The 16,941-nt window shown below is 36.1% G+C and overlaps 1 protein-coding gene across 1 annotated transcript in view; it reads right to left on the bottom strand.

The window, feature by feature from the left end:
- Positions 1 to 899, bottom strand: part of LOC150081256 (putative U3 small nucleolar RNA-associated protein 11) — a 91,785-nt gene extending 90,886 nt beyond the window's left edge. Inside the window, exon 1 of the mRNA XM_090379544.1 lies at positions 797 to 899. Within this exon, the coding sequence (XP_090235670.1) occupies positions 797 to 856 (60 nt within the window). The 5' untranslated portion in view covers positions 857 to 899. The remainder of the gene's footprint in view (positions 1 to 796) is intronic.
- Between the last annotated feature and the right edge of the window lie 16,042 nt (positions 900 to 16,941).

Genomic DNA, 16,941 nt, shown 5'->3' with positions numbered 1-16,941 from the left:
ATCTATAAGCTGACCTCATTCATGATATTTTAATTACTGTAAACTACTGAACTATTTAAAATGTCATAAGTTCAAAAAAGTTTGTTTAAAGCTTTTAGCTGGCTCTGAAACAGATCGTGTGCATGTCCTTAAAACATACTTTTCTAGGTTTTATACTTCTACCAAAAGCATTACCATTATTAATAAACACTATCTAAACATGTCATATATGCCAAATTTTGATTTCAAGTTTTGAAATATGGCACTATATGCTGCTTTCGCAATATCACAGATTTTTTCGTTTCATATGAACTCTACGACAGCTTAGAAAATGAAAATCCATTCTGACTTATAAAGGAAAAAAAATCCTAATTTACAGCACACTTTTAATAATACAACTTTCATTTTCAGTTGAAACTGCAAAGTATTTTTTAGGATTGAGTCATACCTTTAAGGATTATTTTTGGATTTTTTACGTATTAATGTTATTTACAAAGTTATACGGTTCCAAAATTCGTGTAACAGCTGCCTGGATATATAGCATTATTCAGTTAGGTTGATTGCAACTGGAAAAGTTAAATTTAATAAACAACAGGAAATACACACTTTAATGAATACATCAAAAGTAATATGAATACGCATAATTAAATTTCAGCTATCGCTAAAATTTAATTATGCGTATTCATATTACTTTTGATGATTTAGAGACTTTCAGCAATAGCTGAAATTTAATTATGCAGAACTAGCATCATTAAGATTTAATCATTGAACAATTTATGCAAAAATAAGAAGCAATATTATATTCATTGAGACACACCTGATGTCTTTCTTTATGTATTCGTTGAAGGGACTTCCAAGTTTTATTTAACGATGCCATTTATATAAATAACACTATTTATAAATATTCCTCACGACACAATACATGCACAATTTAGGCTTAGCTCCGTACATAGACACCTAGAGGCTTTTCGCTTTGAGGACAAGGCAGAAGCGCCATCTAATGCCAAAACGTTGTAAACTTGTTTATTATGTTTCCATATAATGATTTGTAATGCATTTTGTTTCATTATAATATATGTATAATAATGATAATAAATGATAAACCAATTGACAAAAGAAATACATCTTTAGTGTGCCCAGAAGTGCACTTCTAAATTTAAATGTAGTGATGAAACTACGATACGTCAAGCCTGCCTCTGCATGGAGGGGAGGGGTTAAAAATGGGGTTTGACGGCTGGTATTTAAAGTTGCCTAAAGTGAAACTCAGCTATGGCTTATATCCGATAGTTTTAAAGAGCACTGATTGGGGAGAAGACAGTACTGTATTCGTAGTTATTCTATATTTAAATTCTATAAATTACATAATAAGTTATATACTTTGTTATTTATTTATGTAATACGTATTTAGTTTTATTTAACATACAGTAATCCTCATATTAGTACCAGAAATTGTAATAATAATCATAAGGGCGAAAGAATTCGCACTTTAAAATTAAGAAAATCTTTACACTGTGATCTTATTTGTTTGCTTGGTTTTGTGCTGTTGTTGTAGTTGGGTTTTAGGATCATCGGCGACTAAGGCCATGTTGCTCCGTGTATATTGTCTGTAAATTGCGTGTGTTATGAGGTAGATTTCTGTTTGCTGGACGAAAAACCCGAGTTTCCTAGTGAAAAAACCATGCTACACTCGCCTAAGACCGACTAACTCAGCTACGTTGTGAAAAATATGTTCCTCCCGTCATCGACGGGATTCGAACTCAGGTCTTTTCCACCCAGTGTGGGGAGAACAGCAATCGTAACCACTGTATCACTCGCGAGAGTTTAACATTTTGCACTTTTGTGCAATACAATAATTTCATTTTGGAAATTGCTGATGATTATTTTAGGTGCATCAAAATGATGTTGCTGTTGTAGAACGATAATGAGCAGGATACATATATGCATGAGATGCAATGCACCCAACTCAGTGCGCGGTTGTACAAAACATGGGATATAAAGTGGGATGAGTTCTGCATTCGGCGGGCAAACTTCAGCTCTGCTTTTGATCATAAACAAGCCTTATTATTCAAGTATAACAAGGATGTTTTTTTTTTGTTTTGGTGCGTATACCATATGTCAAAGCGTACTTCATGTGAATTTACTTTCATTACGCTGTCTGTCGTGGTAGCACAATGATTATAATCACCGTCCTTCCATACCTGGTGGAAAGAGGTCTCAAATGAAATCCTGTCAATGACGCAAAGAATTTTTATGGGTTTCTTTAACAACGTAGCTGAGTTAGTCGGTCTTAGGCGAGGGTTTTATGATTTTTCTCGGAAACGCAAGTTTTTTGCCCATCAAACTGTAAAGCTACTAAAAATAGACGCAGTTACAGACAAATATTCTGACGCCTCATACTCTAGTTGCTTGACTGTTAACACACATTTAACGTGCATAATATAGTTTCACAACCTAGCAATATTATCCAATAACCATACTTTATATGGATAGTTGGAAGAGCGAGCATACTCTTCATTCAGGGAATATAACAGTCGCTCCATATTTATCAGTGTATTAAAAATGTCTGAAAAGAATTACCTGCTTGAACGTTTCCACCGAAGAGTTATAGTAAGGGCAGAGGCAAGTCAGTTCAAAGTAGATGTAGTGAGATGGCTCAGTGTTAACTGTTACTGTTGTTCACGGACTTTGGAAGTTCGAAAAGTCAAGAACTGATACTAGTCTTATGCAGATAGATTTCGAGGGGAGAAAACAGCAATTAAAATTACCTGTCTTCATTAAACAATCTGATTAAATATAAATAAGTTGGCAATACCGTCTTGACTGCTTTCGGACCGCTTGACTGCCACAAAAAATCTTACATCTGCATTACATATTTATTAGCCCATGGACTAAGGCAGATGTGAACCTTTTTTCATGCAACTGACATCATACAACTTTTTTCAAACAAACACTGTATGATGTCAGCCTCTTTATAAGATGATTAATGCTGAACTGTGAGTTTTCCTCACCATATGTTATATGAAAACCTAACTGAATCGGATGTACAAATAGATAGCATATTACAATAGCTTCAAGAATAGTGCGATGTGCATTGTTTACCAATGAGTCCATATTGCTGCAAAGTGATTTCACAGTTGTAGTCATCTGTAGATAGCCAAGAACATGGTATTTTAATGATAAAACAACTGAAATGGACTTGTAATATGGGTAAAAACTTCTGAAGATTGAGCTGGAATTTCTTTGGAAGACCTAACTACCAGTGTGTTTGCAACCTTTCAATAGTGGGCTCTATGGGGAACTCTTTTATACGAACTTACACTATTAATTACTTAACGCTTGCTCCTCCTTCCAGCCTTGTACCTCGACCAGCACGCTTTCGTCCAGGCTGTGTGCTACATCCCTATGTAAGACCATATGCACCAGGATACAATTTCATCTTACTGGACGGCAATGTGTAACTATATCACACCAAACTGTTTGACAGCAATCTGGAAATTTATACGTTTTTCCCCATGGTGCAGCCACACCATGTGGATGACGTCTCTTCCGACTTCAGTCTTATAGCGTATGTGTTGGATGGTCTGAAAGGCATGTGTGAAACGGCGGCAGTTTCCGAGTGATCAGGTGCGAGGATACATAAGTACACGTGCTTTGAGTGACCAGGGTTCAAGCCCATGAATGTTAAATGCGGTGCTGTTTCTTGTGTTCTCTCGATCTTGTGAACTCCTCTGACCGCGTGGTCGTCCCGGAGTATAAACAGAAAATTTATTTATTTATTTATATTACTATCTTTCAACCAATTCCACAAGTTCTTCAGCAGTGCAAAAGTGCTCTTATGGCTAGTGGGCATCATTGCCACCTGATCTTCTTGAAAACTTCACAGCATGGAGAAGCATATTGGGTTTTCTGTTGCAATCATGGGATCCATATCCTTTACTCACGACTATTAAACTATTCTAAACCAGTATGTTGTCTTCTATGATTTGCGCATTTTGCCATTAATTGTAATTTGCTCTTTCCAAATCTACAGGTGGGCCATATGTCAGTTTAATGAGAAAAAAATTGCAAAATCGAAATCTTAAATTCAATTTCATGCTCATATCAGATTATTAATACAGCATTAATATTATATTTACATGATGTTATTGATTTCATTTAGACCCTCGTGAATGGCTCAGTGGTTACAATCACTGTCTTTCCGGACAAGCTGTTGGATACCTATTTTGTTTACAGTCAAAGTTTGTTATCTCCAAACTTATATTTGTATATTCTTCATATGTTTCACCATATACTTCTTTGTTATAGAGTTCAGATTTCTGAAGAGTCATTATAATTTGTGACTTTTAGTCCTAACCAGATGAGGAGAGCTGAGCATATGAGCTCAAGTCTTAAAAGCATCGCCACTACTACTTGACTCCAGTAAATATGTCTTTCCTGACAGGGTTGAAAGGGCATGAATTTCGCCAATAACGCGAAGAATTTTTTAGCGCTTTTTTTCAAAAAGTGGCTGAGTTAGTCTGCCTCAACCGTGGACGACAAGGTTTTATCCTTCCGGGAACTCAGGTTTTTCGTCTAGGAAAAAAAAACAACAAATCGACCAAAGAGCACACGCAATTTATGGACATAATATACATGGGCAGATGAAGTTAAGATAGCTCTTGGGTGGCTCTATGACAGTTTTTATACATGTTCCCGCGATATGCTAGCCTTCAGCAACTTCAGCAATATTTTATGAATATTGCTGAAGTTTTAGAAAACAGAGTACTATGCTTTGCAGTTAAAGTACTGAATTTATTAATACTTACTTCCCATTACTGTGCAGTTTCATTTTTACTCAATGCTTTTATTATACATTAATATCAGAGGTCTCTCTCTCTCTCTCTCGATTTCTCTGTTTTCCAAAGAAGTCTGCTTTTCTAATAACAGACTTTTTGATGTACCAAGTAACCTGCCGACCGGGCTAGCCAGATGGGTAAAGTGCCTGCCTGGCAATCCCCAAAGGTCGCGGGTTCGAATCCCGCCTCGGGCTTGTATCAAAGTACTGCAGAAAATCTTGGAAGGTGCATTATGGCCACAGAAGCCGATACGCTAACAACTACAAAAAATAAAAAAAACAACCAAGTAACCTATATAACATTAAAATTACGCTTAGAGGTTAATTAAATAAGGAGAATTTTTTTAATTCACAATTTTTACGTAAAGTAATCTAAAGAGGGAAGTAATATTTTTAAGTTTTCTAAATAAATTCAACTTTAATGCGATGTGTTCCTTTTGGTGTTTGAATTTTCTTGTTTTGTCACGAGGTTTCTGACATTAAATGGCAATTCAATAAAAATAAAAAATAAAGTAGCATTCACTTTAAAGTTAATTTAATGGTAATACAGTGTGGAAACTGCTAATTGTAATTTTTAGTAGAAATTTTAATAACATTTAAACTACTTATAGGAAGTTGATTCCTATAAGAAATTCTCATTAAGGTGAATAGTAAAAGTGCAACGATCTCTTGTTCAGCAGGTAAAACAGCATTCATACTTTATTTATTTTATAATATATAAGATAAAATATCTATGTCCTTTTTAAATAAATACGTACAAAATTTATTCATAAAATATGAATGTTTTTATTTAGTATCATATATCATGTATGCAAGTTCCGTTTGAAATGGAAATTAAGTTACAAGTTCTGGGTATGGTATACAGATAAGAAATCCTATGGCCTGTAATAGATATGAATGCGCATTTTTCACGATTTCGGCTGAGAAGTGTGTTATTAGAGTACTACGAGGGCACCCAGTCACTGTTACAAAGAGTAGCTTGTTTTAATTACATTCATAATTTGGAACCGTTGATTAAAAGGAGGAAATCTGAGCAATGGTGGAGGAATTTACTGGAGCAACCAAATTAAAAGTGACAACTCTGAATCTTCGGGGTTTTATAAATTGGCAGTTTATCCCTCTAGACAATAAACAATTGAAGTTTAAACATCAACTGAAGAATCCAATGGTGTATCTAGGATTCAGTGAGCCTATTTACAGAGACAGAGACTAAACAGATCTATTGCCCGAGTGGGAACAACACTTCAGTTTTGATGTCATCGGATCGAATCCCTCCACAATTTATTCAACTAAGTCGATTTCGTGATCGACTTAGTTGAATACTTTGCATACTAGTTCATTATTTTGATTATTGATCATTCGATTATGCCCATCACCATATTAAATACTTATAGCCATTTACTATCAATGGGACATCATCCAATTTTTTTTTTTTTTTTTTTTTTGCATACCATCATATCGTCATCTTGGCCATCAGACCACTTCCTCTGTAGCAGTGCCTTTCATTGATGTTTTCAGTTTCGGGGTATGTCTCTGTCCAGATGTATTCGCATTTTAAAAGACAATATAAATAAACATAATTTTCAAATTATTGCGGCTTATCCGAGGAGTAACTCATAAACCTACATATATAAACCTTTTTATATATGTAGGTTTATGAGTTACCCTTCATATATGCGTTCTTTACCCACAAATTCGCACGTAGTATTCCTAATATATTTCCGTGCCAAGTTTTTGTATCTGTATCAATTATTTTGAAAACCATTACAGTTTTTGTCAAATACACTCACTGTCTAAAAATTTAGAAACCTTTATTCAATATCTATCTCTTATGGCCTCCTTTTGTCTTAAATGCAGCCCATACACGTCTCTCATGGATTACACTAGATGTCTGAGGGAGTCTAGCTCCATAATTGACCAGTCTTTCATCAGAATATTTGTCAGTTTTGCTCTATGCTGGCCGGTACAGATATCCTAGACATTCTCAATTGGATTCGGATCTCTGGAGAATTAGGCGGTTAAAGTAGATATTGAAAATCTTGGAAAAATTCCTCAAACCATTCCAGATACAATTTTTGAGGTTGCATTCTTGTCTTGAAAGGATACATTACAGTCCTAGTAAAACTGAAGCAGTAATTTGGTTAAGTTGGTCCGATATGACAGAAAGATAATTCATTCCAGGTAACATGACCTTCTAACGGTATGAACGTACCCAGCCCGTAATAACAGAACATGTCCCATACCATGATACCACCTCCAGTCGCTTAGGTGGTGAATACGAGACAGTCTGGATGCACGGCTTTATGAGATTTGCGCCATACTTTTACCATACCATTGATGCAAAAAAATGTAATTCGAGACTCGTAAGACCGCATGATGTTTTTTCACTGTTCCCCCGCCCAGTCTTAGAGCTGGCGGCACCATTCCAGTCGAATCTTTCGATTTTTTTACAGAAAGAAGTGGCTATCGACGACAACGAAATCCCAGATTCTTCAACTCCCAGCACATAGTTCGGTTGCAAATGGATCTTTCTTTGCTTAAATTGAAAATTTCAGTCATTTGCTGCACCGTTTATTCTGATGCACAATTAGCTTTAAATTACTGCAGAATCGTTCTTGGAGTACCAATTTTCAGCCATATTTATTCCCTTTACAGCTGCACTCTCCTTTCATCTTGAACTTATTGTATACTCTTGAGATGGTTACTTTCGACACACCAGTGATTTCCTTTGTTTTCTAATTTCTGGCTCCTGCTAATCGTGCTCCAACAATAACACGTTTTTGGAAATCGGAAAGATCACATGTCTTCATCATAGCTGGATGACCTAAGAGCCCCAGGCAAGAGCACAGTATTTATCTGATACCAAGGAACGTGTGATAATACCACGTGACAACTTAGATTTGCATATCGTACGTTTAATGAAGTGTTGGCGCCCATTGAAACTGGTTTCAAATTTTTTGGCCAGTGAGTGCATAAATAGCTTGATCTTTTTTCCACCAATGTATAAATTATAATTAAAATTTTATATAATGTGTATATAAAAACTTTTAATATAATTTAGTGTTTATATAAAATATTTTAGTTTATCCCACCATTGGATATGGACTTCTTTCAGTAATAATTTACTTATACGAAAACATACTGCATTTTCACATAAAAGAAGTAGGATTTATAATAATCTATAAAGTTCTGTTTTTACTTTCGAACTTTGCATACCAAGCTAAAGCCGTTCTGTCAGATCAGATTATTCATTTAATGATGCGAACAAGAAGTTCTCATGGCGATGGAATATCTTCCCAAATATTGGATTTCGATCACAGACAAAAATGCAGGAAATTGAAGATCATGGAATCTGTGCTATTCGTGCTAAGGTGCGCAGTCGCAGAAGTTCATTGCAAAGTTAGTTGTGTGAAGTCAAAACCAGTTCAGAAAAGAAAAAATGCAATAATAAAGTGCCCTGACATAATAATTACAGAATTCGACCCAAAAAAAAAAAAAAAAAAAAAAATTAAAGGAACGGTTGAAAGAACCAAAAGAGGTTTTTATTCGGCGCAGTATTCTCGATTGAAATGCTTTTATTTTTAAGCCTTCTTGGAGCTGGCACGCACTCCATACATATTCTTATCCACATTCTTCTTTAGCTATATTTACTTTTCTATATATTTGCTTTATGAAAGGCCCAGTTCAAATTCTATTGATGAAGAAGCAATAATCGAAATGGAAAATTTTAAGAAACGGAGCGCTGGTTAATAAAGTATCTCAGTTTTAATCATATTATGTACATGATACTAGTGATTCTTGTGTGACGAACCCGAATGGTGTTGCTGTGAACTTCGTTCGATTTTGAGCCTGCGAAAAAGGGGATGAGTAATCTAATCTTAGGGAGAAGCAAGTTCAGGGAGGGATTTTTCCAGCCTGTTTTCATCCCGCATACAAGCAAGTTGTAGATAGATCACACACAGGCAACTTTCTCAGCGTGGTAGTCAAGCGCTGACGATTGCTGTCCGTACACATTGTAGACAAAAAACCTGCGTTCGAATTACATGAAGAAGGGAGGAATTTTTATGGACTTTTCACAAGAAGGGCCAATTAGTTGGTCTTCGATGATCGAAACACTGTTTTATCCCTTCGGAAAATCGAATTTTTATTCAGAAAAACATGCAAAACGGCCATAGAATATACGAGGGTGGGAGGTTCAAAAAAGATTTGCATTCATCCAGAAGTAGTTGTGATAGAAAGATAACATTTTTTGTTTGATTCCTCGAAATATAGCAACTAGACAAATTTTGGTTTCGATCTGACAGTTTGTTTTTTGTTTACAGCGCTGAATGAAGTGTCACCACAATGGATAAAGTGGAACATGGATTAGTGGCTCGGTTCCTCTTTCTACAAGGAAAAACACCCAAACACCCACGAAGAAAAAACTGTTTGTGGTGAAGACTGCCCATTTTACAGTGTCTTTACACATTGGTATAAGCAATTCAAATGTAGGAAAACCTCAGTGCATGATGAAGAAATCCCACGACGCCCAGCAACTGCTGTAATAGAAGAGAGTATTTTGCCAAAATTGAGCATTAATCCTAGAAGAACGCCGTATTAGCGTCAAAGAACTAGCTGCAGAGCTCCAAACTAATGTAGGCTTTGTGGAGATCATCCATCAACAGGTGCATATGAATAAAGTGTCTGCTATATGGGTTCGCAGACTTCTAACTCTTCACCAGAAGAAGCAAAGGGTACAATATTCCCATGAAATGTTGTCGACGTGCCAGGAAAAAGCAAGAGCAGTTTTTCATGACTAGTCACCATGGATGAAACTTGGGTCCATCACTGTGATCCCGAAACTAAACAAATGTCAAAATAATGGAAACATCTAAAATAATTACCCACACAAAGGCAGAGGTGCAGTCAAGTGCTGGAAAGGTGATGTCAACTTTTTTGAATCAGCATGGTGTAATACAGATTACCTTCAGAAGGGCTGTACTGTTACGGCGAAGTATTATCCCAACCTCCTTATAAAACTGCTTGCTGCTATAAAAGAAAATAGAGAGGAAAGCTGTCGAAAGGTCTGCGCATGATCAATTCCAAACTATTTCAATTTGACTTGTCCGACACCAGTCTCTACTTGTGTGTTGCTGAAGAAACCTGGACGCACATTCTGTATCGCTGCAACCTGTATCACAACGACAGATGTACGCTACAAACTGCTATTAGCAAATTTTCTGAAGGAAATGAAATGGTACTGACTGAAAATTCTCTATCGTTCTCAGCTCTATAACAATTTACCATTGCTGTTTTCACCAAAAGAAAGCAACTTTTCTCGAGTCTTTTCCAACAAAAAGGAACCAACCGAACTTCTTCAACGTCTATTGATATCTTTAGAAACTGACTTCACCTTCCATCTTATTATCTGTGTTAGAGCATCCTTGTTGTTTTAAATCTAAACCGGTTTAAAAAACAGTTTTTATTTTATATTTTTTAATTTTTTATTTTTATTCTTTTTATTATTTTATTTTATTTATACTTATTCCTCTTATAATTTTTTATTATTTTATTTTATTTATATTTATTCCTCTTATAATTTTTTATTATTTAATTTATTTATATTTATTATTTTTATTATTATTTTTTTCTGTTACCCCAGTTTTCAGCAGCTGTGGGGATGGGATTTGCTGGCACCCACTGGTATATCACTACCTCCAGTGGGTGTTTTTTGTCCTTCCTAAGACAGACAAAGACTGTAGGGGTCTCACCTCCTGGTAGTTAGGGATACACTTAGTTGTGGCCCACCTCCCCGTGGTGTAGACGGACATTGGGCAGACTTTCCAGGTGATCGCCATCCTGGTGACAAAGAGGCCAGAAACAACACAACAACACACACGATGCACAAACATAACATTACACGCATTTCTGGCCGTTTTCAAAAGTTTCTGTATTATCACAAAATACCGGGGCTGAGTTGAACTAACGTTCCGGAGCGGCTGTACATAAGATACTATACATGTCTACATGTCCACGATAATGCCCATGCGCATTCCTCGCATGCTGCAGGACCCCCGTCACCTCACATGATGAGGTGATTTCTGCTGCCGAGTCGTAGCTTGAAGGACAGTCAGAGTTCATGGTATTTGTTTTTAAACTTCTATCACAACGACTTCTGGGTGAAACAAATCTTTTTTTGAACCACCTCTAACACAATTTATAGGCGCAGGATACTGACTTCTCACAGTCTAAGTTGCTTTTGTCCAAAAAAAAAAAAAAAATAATAATAATAATAATAAATAAATAATAATAATAAATAAATAAATTTATGAGTAAATGCGAAAGCATCAATTAACGTAGCTGTCTACCAAAGTAGTTAAGTTAAATTGGCATCGTTTTGATTATATCTCATATTGTGAATACCTTCACAACGAGTTGCCATGGGATATGAGATATAATCAAAACGATGCCAATTTAACTTAACTACCTTGGTAGATAGCTACCGAAGTAGTTAAGGTAAGTTAAGTTAAGTTAAGTTGCTTTCGCACTTCCCCATACGTTAGTCATTCTATCTCGTAGCATGAGGCTTTTGCCCTTAAATATTTTATACATAAATAAATATAATAATAATAAACACACATACACGCGCACTGTTTCCTTTGCGCTAATTAAGAACATCCTAAACATATCTGGTGCTTTTTCGGTGTTATACGTGGAAAACCTATCAAATAGAAAAGAGAACATTTCCCAAAGACGTTTTTTTTTTTTTTTTTTTGATAATCTATGTTGGGAGATGCATAATGGTGGCTAGTGTTCTTTGAATTCTCCAAATCGAAACTTGTCCTTAAAACCTGAGCATTGTGTAGCGCGACTAGTTCTTCCATAGGACATCGTTCCATTTTGTTTCAACGTCCAAGAAGGATGAGGAAGGAGCCGCTGTACAATTCTCCCATGAAAAACAAACAACTTCGGTTCTAGATGTCAAATTTGGTAGTGACGTCTTCGAGTATGATGAAGCCATCTACCTCAAGATTCACCGACTTATATTTATCATTTTGTTTTAGCTACCGGATCATGCTTATCTTCGTGGATGATGTTGTATCACAGACAAATTACTTACATGGCAACTGACAACCCAAGCACAGCTCTTTTGAACTGCGCAAGGACCGCTTACCACAACTTATTCTGGTTGTTATTATTGATATCTTCGGCGTTTCGTGCATTTTTTATGCTTGTTTCTTATCTGCATGTGCACCCGACTACATCCGAGTGTATGCAGATAAAAAATCCTCATGCAAGGCGAGACCGCTGATGTAGGTTAGGGATATTTGGCTTATGCACCACCTCTCTCCAAAACCATGGCTGTGGAGCTGCGTACGTAGTGTGTTCGTACAAACTTCAACTCCTATTGACGCTTTAAACTCCTGGTTGATGTTTTGTAGGGATGTCTCACCAGATTATCGTATTACCCTTCCAAGTACTCTCTGGGCACGTAGAGGAGCGTCAGTTGTCTTCCCATGTTAACGGACGGTCGTGATACCGTCATGCTTCCGTTTCATGACATTACTAACAGTTCACTGTAGATGGTGTAGGTCGTCAGCAATTATACACATCCGACAAGCTAGCAATGTGACATCCGACAATAATACCCATCTCGAAATCAGTCAGCTCGGCTCTACTTGCCTTGACGAGGCAACTAACTTGTGTAGTTCATTCGCTTTCCTTATATACCAGCCGAGTCACTTATTTATCTGGGAAGGTCCAATAGACTTTGAAAACAGGGGTTCGTATACTTTTGGAGGGCAGAGTATATTAAGACAATATATTAAGACAATAGGGCCAAATTTTAGCCCTAACCCAGTTACAGTGGCGGCAACCTCTACCTTTTCTCATCGCTGGATTCCAATCATGCGATGAGAGTGATTGGAGTTAGGGATATTTGTTTCTGGCGAGGGCTGCATTTCTGCAAGAAATATACAAACAAACCATTGAAAACATGCAAACTGACAGAATATATTGGGCATGCGTGCTTAATCTAAACAAAACAGTTAATGAAAGTAACATAGCGTGAAAGTACTGAGTTTTGCGAATAGTACTGAGTTAAGGTCGGCGTTCTTCCAGATATATAGAAAAAGGCCTAGGTTCGAGTCCTCTGGAGAGTGGCATTTTCGCACTTCATTGGTAAGGGATGCTAATCAATTCACATGAAGAAGTATTTTTTTATGAAACCGATTTTTTCATTCCAAAAACAGGAAATGGACCACAGGACATTTACAGATACACTGAGGCCTCACGGCCTTTGTTACCCGAGCAAAAATATTAATGTTCATTTATTTATTTCATTATTCTTGTGCTTTGATTGTACGAAGATAAATTCTGTTTTATAAACCGCAAACTCTAGAAATAATTATTTATAACCAACGGAAAAATGCTTTATGACAAGACTCCCATTCGTATGTTTGAGATTAAAACTTAAATTTCGATTCTCTATTATTCATTATAAACGCGTGGCCGGGTGCAATGAATTTTCGCACGCACCTCCTCCGAATCTTCCTGTTTGTAATGCGTGCTCTGGATATCAGATTTTGACTCCCAAAGTGCTTTGTATTCCAAACTGTTTCTGGACGAATTCATACTTCAGTTACTCCAAGAACGTCATAATGCTGAGTAATCTTTAATAAATCATTTCAATGTAAACACGATCAAACAAGTTGCCAGTTTCACTACTGCATATATACTTGGAAAAGTGTGCTTCAATATGAAAGTGAAATCCAAACCACGATACACATTCTGAGGAGGAGTTTACGGTCTGATTACAAGTTAGGGAATTAAATCAGCTGATGCTTGCAGCATACACACGCTATAAGCACAACAGCTGCCAATCACCGCAAGCACGCTTAGTTTACAGTTGACCGTTTAACATTGTGTTCTATCAGCACGATAGCTAACCAATCACAGGAGCATGCCTAACTGAGCTCCCTTATTTACTGTTTATCTGCTTTGTAACGTATACCGCATTAAGCTTGCGTAAGTCGGCATGTTCATTTGTCCATCGCGTTGTCTTTTACTGCTGGTTCCACTACTGTCATCCCGACATACGAGAAGATCCGAACCTGTGCAAGCGTTCAAGTGCAACTTGCTTCATTTCCTACTCTTCCACGCTAGTTGGGGCCGTCATTTTTCTGCGAAGCAGCCGCCTGTAAAAGAAACTCTCCGAGCCTCGAGTTCCAGCCCCGCCAGTCTCGGTCCGCTGGAGTACTGATGTATGGACGAACCACGGAAGAAACAACTGGAGATGTGCTTGGGACATTTCTACCTAATTAGTGGCGTTTCAGAGCGGCGTTCCTGAATAGTCGTCGAATTCCCGGTGTCGTCATTAGTCACTAAGGGAGACAAACGAGCGCGAGCAGTTCGTGCGCATACCCCCGGAACGCCGTCCCAGCCAGAAAAGCACGGTTTTCAGTTCTGGTTTGCTGGAATTGCTGTTCGCACGTTCTGCCTCGTTGATCGCATTTGAATGCGGATGATGGAACTAGGAGAAGTAACGTCTTTATATTGCATGGACTAGCGGAGTTCCCTCCGATCTTCCGTGCTACTGCAAGGGAGGGAGTGGCACCGTTTCACTTAACATGGGACCACACTTGTGATGGATGGATAGCCGACAGAAAAAAGAAGGAAAGAGAAAGAGCGACAGACACGGAGATGAAAAAAAAAAATGTTTCAAAACCAATTTACATAAAAGATAACCAAGCTTTTTTGTTCAATAACTTTTTGACTACCCTGTACACAACATTGTGATATGAAAGAACTCGATCATGCAGAGAAAAATGAGAATTTTTACTTTAAAAAATATATTTCGTATCTTGAGACCAGCTTTTTGGACAGCATTGATATTTTTAATTTCAAATGGCTGTCCTGGAGTAACAGAAGTGATTTATTGCGGTTCAGAGAACAGTTTCTTTTATGCTTTAAAAACTATCACGCTTACGTAGCGAGATATAACTCCTCTGAGATAGCCAAGGAAAAAATGAACTTCCTGAGATTCGAATTATAAAATCCGAATATCAGGAAACTCATCAAATTTTTTTTTTTTAGCATTCAGCTTCATTTTAAAACAAATACTATAAACAGTTGGCACTGATAAAAAGAGAAGTTGCATTAATATATAATACTATAGTTGTGTATTGTTCATTGTTTCTTTCTTTTGGGATAAACAATAAACACAAAGGCAGATAAAGCTAGGAGACGTCACTGTAAAGTTTTAAAAAAAAAAATTATACCTTTATTAACATCGTACACACTACTGAAAACGTATATTACTATTGTATAAGCGCATTCTAATGTCGTTTGTCTGTTTGCTGAATGAAAAACTCGAGTTTAGAGGAGAAGACTCATAAAACTTTTGTCTGTTTGCTGAATGAAAAACTCGAGTTTAGAGGAGAAGACTCATAAAACTTCCGTCTGTTTAGAGGGAAGGCCCAAGAACTTGAGTCTTTTCTAAGCGGTAGATAAAAAGAGTGAACGCCTCTTTTGTATTAGCCTGTTGATGTCTGAGATTATCAATGAATAAACTTAAAAATGCGAGTATTAATAAATAAAATTCCAAATATGATGTTATCAAGGTTGATCAGTTAATATCTAATATCACATTTCTGAAACTCCACAAAATAGATAGATATCCACAATAGATAAATTCAGTTAATATTCCTTAGCCAGGGTGGTATTAATATAGGTACAAACGTATCCAGCCGGTGGACCTCAGTAGCAGCAAAACAAAAACGTATTAGTGGACGTTTTCACCAGTGGAAAGAGCGTTAAAGGAAAATTTTATTAATGGTACATTTTCATGTCGGGTGGGGGATATGTTTATTTGCATTGGTTATTTTGAAGTCTTTACAGTAATATTTATGTCACTGGCAGGCAGACAATGAAAAAATTAAACCATTATTGTTATCTATGATTTAAAGGGTGATTCACACAATTAATATTATTATTAGTTTAATATAAAATTTTCTAATTTAATCCAGAGATGGCGAGCTATTGTACCACTGCCAAATGTGACATAGACTGAGGTTTCACTGGTATGAATTTTAAATTATGGTCAGAATAATAAATATAGGCCAATTTTAAAATATTAAAAACCATCAAATGGATGCTACAAATGAAAGGTTTAGCAAGACGCACGAAACCATTTCAATTATTTCAGTGTGGGTTGCTTAAAACATACAAGCCAAGAGAACTTACAGCAGCTACCATTAGCTACTTTCTTAATGAATATCGCTAAGAAAACTTTCGCATAGAAATGCATAAGCCAACGATTAGCATCACTTTGCATCGGTAAATTATAAGCTAAAATATCCTTTAATTTTGGCAGCAGGCGGTATAAAGGCTCGCCATCTCTGATATAAGGTAAGCTAACATAGAGTAACAAATAACAAATATATATCTTTAGAAGAGAGAAAAATCATATACTAGAAAGGACACATTTAAATAATTATTTAATCGCAAAAGGCCATTCTAAAAAATTATACATTCGTCACATCCCAATCCAAAATCAGATTGGTTTGCGAGGATGATAGCTACACCCTGTTACTGTAACACAGATTTGCTTCCCATATCTGTCACTAATATAAATTAGTATAATAAATTACTTTATATTTACATTAATATTAGTATATTAGTAGTTTTCATTAGCACAAATAGTAATATTCGTGTATTAGTACTTTACGTTAGCATGAATATTAATATTTAATATTAGTACTTTATATTAGTATAAATATTAATAAATAAATTTCTGTTTATTCTTTACGATATAATTAATAAAATACTTTATATTAAGTAATTTATTCTGTTTATTTTTTAATTATGTTTGTATTAGTGCCACGTATTGGAATTTTTTGTAAGTAACGAAATGCGTAATTAGATTCATCGTCTGCTGCGTTTATGTATCGACGTCATATTGTATCTTGAAGTGTTGGTTAAGTAAAATGCTGAAGTTAAATATTTGTAACTGGTTCAAAATTATTTGATGTGTGAATATATATGTACGTGGTAAAGCTACCATTTTTGATTACATTAATTAAATATTTACAAACTTATTTACAAAATTTGAAAAATCGAACATGTGATAATTAAATTATTATTCGTAT

Source organism: Mastigoproctus giganteus, chromosome 8 (assembly GCF_048544385.1).
Source record: "Mastigoproctus giganteus isolate SK-2022 chromosome 8, ASM4854438v1, whole genome shotgun sequence".
NCBI lineage: Eukaryota > Metazoa > Arthropoda > Arachnida > Uropygi > Thelyphonidae > Mastigoproctus > Mastigoproctus giganteus.
Note: the sequence above shows the minus strand (reverse complement) of the source record. Positions and strands in the feature narration are given on the sequence as shown.